The sequence below is a fragment of the Lampetra planeri genome, chromosome 45, assembly GCF_965212315.1.
Source record: "Lampetra planeri chromosome 45, kcLamPlan1.2.h2, whole genome shotgun sequence".
Taxonomy (NCBI): Eukaryota; Metazoa; Chordata; class Hyperoartia; order Petromyzontiformes; family Petromyzontidae; genus Lampetra; species Lampetra planeri.
In genome coordinates this window covers 4211308-4218820 of record NC_136151.1, presented here as the reverse complement: position 1 = coordinate 4218820, position 7513 = coordinate 4211308, and the positions used below count along the sequence as shown (strand labels likewise).

The 7513-nt window shown below is 49.4% G+C and overlaps 1 protein-coding gene across 3 annotated transcripts in view; it reads left to right on the top strand.

Annotated features, from left to right (window-relative positions):
• Window positions 1–288: 288 nt before the first annotated feature.
• LOC144733020 (uncharacterized) overlaps window positions 289–7513 on the top strand; it is a 32638-nt gene continuing 25413 nt past the window's right edge. The window contains exon 1 of one of the 3 annotated variants that reach the window (XM_078614737.1): window positions 289–916. In XM_078614737.1, the coding sequence (XP_078470863.1) occupies window positions 851–916 (66 nt within the window). In that variant the 5' untranslated portion in view covers window positions 289–850. Of the gene's footprint in view, window positions 917–2484; window positions 2846–7513 lie in introns of those variants that run through there. The other 2 variants (XR_013588299.1, XM_078614735.1) reach the window with 2 other exon arrangements.

The window sequence follows — 7513 nt, the reverse complement described above, 5'->3', positions numbered from 1 at the left end:
CTGCGCATAAGACCCACTAACTGGACTGCAGAGTCACGTCAATACAAATAAATCAAACTCTGTCCATTGTTTTTAAAGATCTGCAACTGCTGTAGTGTCGAGGCGATCACGTAAATTTCGGATGAACCAGGGCACGTATTTATTTGGTTTAAGAACGCGATTTGTAATTAATGGAGGTATGCGCACCACTTGGCCATGTGACCGCACCCAAAATTACGACTCTTATCATTCAACGAGCCTGCGTTGTCAGGGTTACAGCAGACTGCCAACTCCCTCTCATAAACTTAGCACTGTAAACCACGCACGTGACCTTTGCAAGGAACTCGCAGTAAGAAAAAACACGAAGGGACAACTTCCCACAGTGTCACCAAGCAATTGCCTAGTCTCTTCGTTTAGCATTGAATCCGGCTGCGATTTAACTGTAAAGAGCGAGGTTTGTTAAAAAAAACACCTTTGGAGGTGACAATGTAGAGAAGAAGCTTGCGAACTCAAGCTTCTGACAAGAGTGGGTCGAGAAGCGTGACAAGAGGGTGAGGAGACAGGAGAGATATAGTGGAGAATATAGAGAACCAAGACAGATGTGGATTTTTCCCTCCAGATTTAGAATCAACATCGCACGTTTAGAGTTATGTGTCTGCTCTACAATTCATCTTGATAAGCCACTTCGTTGAGCTGCTATCATTTGTGATAGCCAGGTCGCTTCTGAAAAATAGTTATTGCAGCTCAGTGGGGCCTTAACCCGGTGAAATAACTAAATATAGTTTAAAAGTAGTTGAAGAGAAAAATATTACAGAGCCGTCATAGGAGGTGAGAAAGAAGTCGATTGTCTGAGGGCAAGGAGTGAGGAGCGATGAACTTCATGACCAAGCGGAGGAGCTCGCCTGGGCTGGCGCTGAGAGGAACACTCCTACTGATGGTGAGGACCACCACTTATAGTTTCATTCACTCGTTCATTCATTTGTAATGTTAAGGGCTATAACCTTCATAGGGGAAGCATTACTTGAGGATGAATCATTTTTCCATATCCAGCAGTTGATGTTCTCTCTCTGGAGTGTTCTTTCCTTTTGCAGCCATTCCGTCGTTAAATCTCGACCTCCCGGCCATCATTCCTTCACTCTTTGTCGTGTCCTTTCCAAGCTCAGTTACTTTTCTAAACAGTCAAGATAATGTTTGTAACCTTTCTATGTTCTCTAATCCACATGTTCCCCTTTCTGTCTCTCAACGAAATTCCAAGCCTGCTTATTTCCATGGTTTTACGTGCACGTTTCAGTTTTTGCTGCATTTTTTTCCATCAATGTCAACGGTTCATAATGAGATTGAATTTCGTCTTTTAACCAGGAGACAGCCCATTGTTATTCACTATCTCTGTCTCAAGTGGCATGACACACTAATTTTTACGAGTAAAGCAAATATAGTTTATTATTTAAGTAATCGATTACTCTATCCATTATCCATTTTATCACTCAACCAATCAGATAACACAAAACCAGTTGTGAGGAAGATGAAAAAATCTAACCACTTCCCACATGTGTTGCTGGACGGGAGGTGATGGGCAGGGCTTCGTGACGCCATTTGCATCATGAGCCTTCAGGGATACAGGACGTGAGGGCAGCTGCCATTTTTGAAGGGGTCTAAGTTATTGACCACCAAACAGCAGTCTTTGAAGATTGTTTGGCCAATTCATCAATTGAATAGAAGAAGTCGTATTTGATCCCCTGCTGATTTTGTACGTTTTCCCACTGACAAATAAATTATCAGTCTATAATTTAAATGGTAGGTTTATTTGAACAGTGAGAGACAGAATAACAACAACAAAATCCAGAAAAACGCATGTCAAAAATGTTATAAGTTGATTTGCATTTTAATGAGGGAAATAAGTATTTGGCCCCCTCTCAATCAGAAAGATTTCTGGCTCCCAGGTGTCTTTTATACAGGTAACGAGCCGAGATTAGGAGCACACTCTTAAAGGGAGTGCTCCTAATCTCAGACCAACTGTAACGACCACCCAGTGTCATGTCCTCATGCATGGCGGGTGTTCTCTGGGTGCCCTTTTTTCCTCCCCAAACGATGCCGTGCACTCGCTATTTCAAGTGAAATTGACAAACATCCCAATGGTGCGTGAACCACTTGAAAAAAAGTTAGTTGATTCTTAGTCAGGCTGTTATGGGCATACCGGTAGATGAATTACATTGTAGCTGTGCATGACTTTAAATAATAATGCGTGTGTAAGAATGACTAAAGATTATAGGGAAAAATGGGGTGAATCAGGTTGCCTTAGTTAATGTACAGTGCATTCGTAAACATGAGCCAGGTTTACAGCTTCGGTATCAGTCTGTCTTTTGCCGTTGCAGTCAAAGGTACAGAGTTTATTGTCCTCATTATATATATGACCTCTCGTGAAATGTAGTCAAGTTAATGTTTAAACCAGGTGACAACTCAAGAGAACAGAGTTATCTTATTTGCAAGAGTAACCTGATATTGTGGTCTAGAGAATGGACAATATGTATATGCAGTAGTCCCTCAGTTTACGTTTTTAATCCTTTACACGAAAACTACTGCTTACCGAGATAACTGCTAACTTAATATAGAAATTACACGTTAAAAGCATGAAACCATTCTAAGATGATCGGAAGTGAACCTTAAAAACGTCCTGCTTCGTTTTAAAACGAATTACTTTCCTATTCCTCGTTTCCTTTTGCGAATTCACTTTCGAGGCCATTGCTATCGCAACGAATTCACTTATGAGTTGAAAAATAAGTAAAAAGCACTTAGTATGCAAGAGAGCTGTTTTCACTCCATCAAGACCCATCTCTTCTCCCTGGTCCATCATTCCCTCCATCCCAAGGTACCCACCGTAATTCCTGAACCCACTATCCTCCCTCCCTAATACTCCATCCCTAATTCACCGTATCACTTTTAGCTACCCTCGTTGTGCAACTCATAACACTTATGAATCGCCTTGGATAAAGGCGTTTTATTTAAATATAAGATACGATTAACAATTCCACTCGAGGTCTAAAGGCTTATAAACAGGCATCGCTGATTCGCTGAGGCATGCCGAGTCCCACTTACGAACGCTCGGATTTGCCGAAATTCGTGACCGCGTGTATAATATAAAACAGGGGTCCCCAACCCCCGCCCGTGGACTGGTGCCGGTCCGTGGCCTGTTAGGAACCGGGCTGCACAGCAGGAGGTGAGAGCGGTGATTCCTCGCGTCGCCCGCCATTATTTTATTGACCACTTCCGTCTGCTTCTAGATTTGAAGCTTTCGTGACTGCAAGGAATCATCTTCTTAGGTTTTTTCGGTAAAGTCACGTAGGTAAAACATCTAAATTAATGAAAATAAAATAAAATACACGACGTTTCGGAGGCAACACAAATCTCCGTCATCAGGTGGGACCGTCACAGCCAGATTAGCTGCATCGAGCACTTGATGCAGCTAATCTGGCTGTGACGGTCCCACCTGATGACGGAGACTTGTGTTGCCTCCGAAACGTCGTGTATTTTATTTTATTTTCATTAATTTAGATGTTTTACCTACGTGACTTTACCGAAAAAACCTAAGAAGATGACTTCCATCTGCGCCTCTTTCCCGCACTGTGCACTTGTCTCGGTCATAGTTTTGGTAATCCCACAAGCTAACCCTAGCCAAAATGAGTAAAAAACAAACGTCACTGGAGAGCTTCTTCCAGGAAACCGGTCCCTGGTGCCAAAAAGGTTAGGGACCGCTAATATAAAACATACTGTTAATCAATGACGTTAACGTGAGTCAAAACCATAGAGTCCTATGGGAGGTTTAACATTAACTGAAAAATCGTTAACTGATGTCACCGTTAATCGAGGGACTACTATATATTAAAAATACAGAACACTTGTGTAATGTGGGCAGAAACGGCCTCGCGGATATGACGTCATGAGGGGGGAGGAGTTAGGTCACGTGTGAGAGAGGGGTGAGGTCTTAAGGGAGAGAAACCGGAAGAGACGGGGGAGTGTGGGAGATAGAGTTAGAGTGAGGCCACGCAGGGTGGAGGTCGAGGAGTGGCGAGATCGCCACACACACGCAGAGTAAGACTTGGCACCGTTGGCCAGCGGTGACCAAGCGCGGAGGAACGACGGGCAGCGGTGGAGCTGCAGTGAGGGCAGTGGTGGAGCTGCAGTGAGGGCAGCCGGAGGACTGCACAGGGGATCTGCAGCGGAGCTGCAGAGGTGTGGAGACTACGGGAGCGAGTGCAGCTATGGAGCTGCCAAGGGGAGAGTTCTGAGCGAGGGCCGTGTGGGACAAGTGTAAGAACCCGAATAAAGGACAACGGAGACAGACCCAGGATCGAGTCCTTTATTATACTGGTGTCAGAAGTGAAATGGCATGTCAAAACAGCTCAGAAGAAAGAATATTCCTGCGCCATCATCTGCTACATCATCCGACAACGACGACCTTCCTCGGGCGGTCGACCTGCCTGCGATGGAGGAGGAGATCCGTGCGGGAACAAGTGCGGGTCCGGGAGTCCAAGATGTCGCCGCGTCGGTCGACCCGTCTGCACCAGAGGACGCGGATTGGCGATGGAGGCAGATGGCGGCGCAGCTGGAGACACTGAAAATCGTGCTCGCGCAATTGTGCGAGCTCGTCACGCCGAGGACGGTGTTGGGGAGAGCCGATGGAGGTCCGCAGGTTGCTGCCTTGCCTCCGCTGTCGGCGCCATTGGCCACGCGGCAAGAAGACGCCATCTTGGGCGTGGCAGGAGAAGAACGGCGGGAAGCCGCCATCTTGCGCTCTCCGCGGCGAGAGGCCGCCATCTTGAACACGTTGCGATGCGACGACATTTTGAATATGCCGCCTGGTGAGTCATCGGCTGAGGACGGTGCAACAAGGAGTCGCAGTCGTCATCTCACGACCTTCAAAGAATTCTCCATCGGGGGCGATTGGAGTGCTTTTGCCTGCAGATTTCTAGCGGCGGTACGCTCAGCAAGGTGGACGGACGCTGAGGCATTGGAGGTTTTACCGACTCTTCTCGATGACGAGTCGGTGAGATTCTTCCGCTCCATAAAGGCAGAGAAGAAGAAAACATTGAGAGGAGTTTTCGACGAGATGGCAGATGCATATGAGCCACCGGATGATGCTCATTGCCGGTTTGTTCAGCGTCAGCGAGCACCCGAGGAGTCGCCGGTGGCATATCGGGGTGCGGTATTGGAGTTGGCTATGGCTGCATACCCGGAGACGGAGCCTGACCTGCTCGAACCTCTCATCTTGGGTAAGATGCTCGAGCTGTCCCGGGATTTGGGGATTCCTATGCCGGTGTGTGACCACGAAAAGCTTACGTCCCGGGCAGCCGCTAAATGTCTTGATGCCCAGTTCAACCTGCGCCGTTGGAAGCAAGTCACGGCGTGGACGGGGGGGCCCATCGTCGATGGAGGTGCTGCAAGTTGGGATCCCAAGAAGGCGGTGTACGTTCCTGACGGGGGGGGCCCGCAGGAGCTGACAGCCGCCTCTGCTCAGTGGTCGGCCTGCAGTACGCGGGGGCCACAATCTGCGCCACTGCCACGGGAGCGTCGGGACGGGGTGCCTGCGGCGCGGCGCAACAACATTGACTGCTTCTGCTGCGGCCGTAAAGGCCATTACGCCAGGGACTGCTGGGCCCGCGTCCCGGGTCCGCCCCAGCAGGAGGCCTCGTCAGCGGACGTGCCACGGAAGGATCCTCCAGGACAGGCAAGTCGGTGCGCACCAGACACCCGGCAAGGCTTGACACCTCACTCATCACCGTTGTCGTGCGATCCGGGTGTTGTTAATAACGGGGGGAGGCCATCGACTGGGCCACGTCGCTCGGTAACGAAGTGGCGTAAATTGGCACGGCGGGTCGTCGCGGCCGCTACTGGTTCGTCCACTGTACCTGGTTCTATACAAGGGGTGGACGTACGTGTGTTAGTGGATTCAGGGGCGTCCGCGACCATTATATCGGATGTCATTTTCCATCTGTTGAACATCCCACCTGAGGCCGTGCGTCCGGTTTACGATTCCTGCGTCGCTGCCAACGGGGGTAGCATCGGCATTGTGGGCCAGGTGGACGCTACAATATCTATCGGGGGAGTGTCGGCTTCGGGAATTGTGTTAATTTCGAGGTCCCTCGCGGTTCCTTGCTTGTTGGGAACTGACTTCCTGGCCAAGATGCCCATTCTAATTCGAATTAATCAAAACTGCATTGAATTACCGGGTGGGCGAAAAATTACATTTCTACCGTCGCCCTGGGAGCGACCTGCCCTGGTCGCTCAGGTGCAGGCGCTGTCCAAGGTATCTGTTGATATTCCAACTGGCTCACAGATGCTTATCCCTTTGCGATATCGGAAGCCTGTACCTGGTCGTCAGGGTGCAATTGGGATTTTGCTGTCGCCGTCCGCCACTATAACGGGCGGAGCGGCGCTCGTTGGGGCACAAACTATTGTCCGGCCTAACCAGCAGCCGTTTCTGCAGGTGCTTAATGCAAGTACCGAAAATGTGTGTGTGCCGGCTGGTACGGTTGTGGCACATGCCACTACGGCGTTTACGGCACAAGATCATCTGGGCAGCCAGGTCGTGGTTGGTGGTGTTTCAGGTCCTGGTGCCGCTGATAATCGCTGGATCGCCGAATTGTGTGGGGAAAATTCTTCCCTTTCCGGTGAACAACGTGGTGCGCTTCGTAAATTATTGTTGAGTTATTCTGATGTGTTTAGCTCCGACGATTTGGACTTGGGACGCACCTCGTTGCTTTAGGGGCAGCGTCCCCTGACACAGGGGACGCTGCCCCTATTCGGTTGAACTCGCATCGGATGAGTCCGGCGGAGCGAGATCAGGTTCGAGGGGCAGTGGATGACATGTTGGCTGCGGACATAATATCTCCATTTAACAGCCGATGGGGCGCGCCTGTTGTTTTGGTTAAAAAGAAGGATGGCAAATTGCGATTTTGTGTCGACTTTCAGAAATTGAATAAAGTGTCTGTGGCAGATGCGTACCCCCTGCCGCGTATGGACGACTCCCTCGATGCCTTGTCGGGGGCGAAGTTCTTTTCAACGCTTGATCTCTTTTCGGGATTCTGGCAGCTTCCCCTTGACGAGCCCTCGCGGGAGAAGACTGTTTTCCGTATGCCGCAGGGGTTATTCCAATTTAATTGTCTTCCGATGGGGCTGAATGCTGCCCCTGCCACATTTCAAAGGTTGATGGAGTTGGTGTTAACGGGGTTGCAGTGGGAGACATGTCTGATATATTTAGATGATATTATCGTCTTCAGCCGCACATTTGATGAGCATTTACTGCGGTTGGAGGCGGTGTTCGCCAGGATGCGTTCCGCAAATTTGAAATTTAAGCCTAAGAAATGTCACCTACTGCAACGGTCCTTGCGCTATTTGGGGCATATCGTAAGTGCGGACGGGGTGGCCACGGATCCGGACAAGACAGCATGCGTCCGTGACTGGCCAACCCCTGCCACGGTGGGGGATGTACGTCGCTTTTTGGGGTTTGCCTCATACTATCGGAGGTTTGTTCCGGATT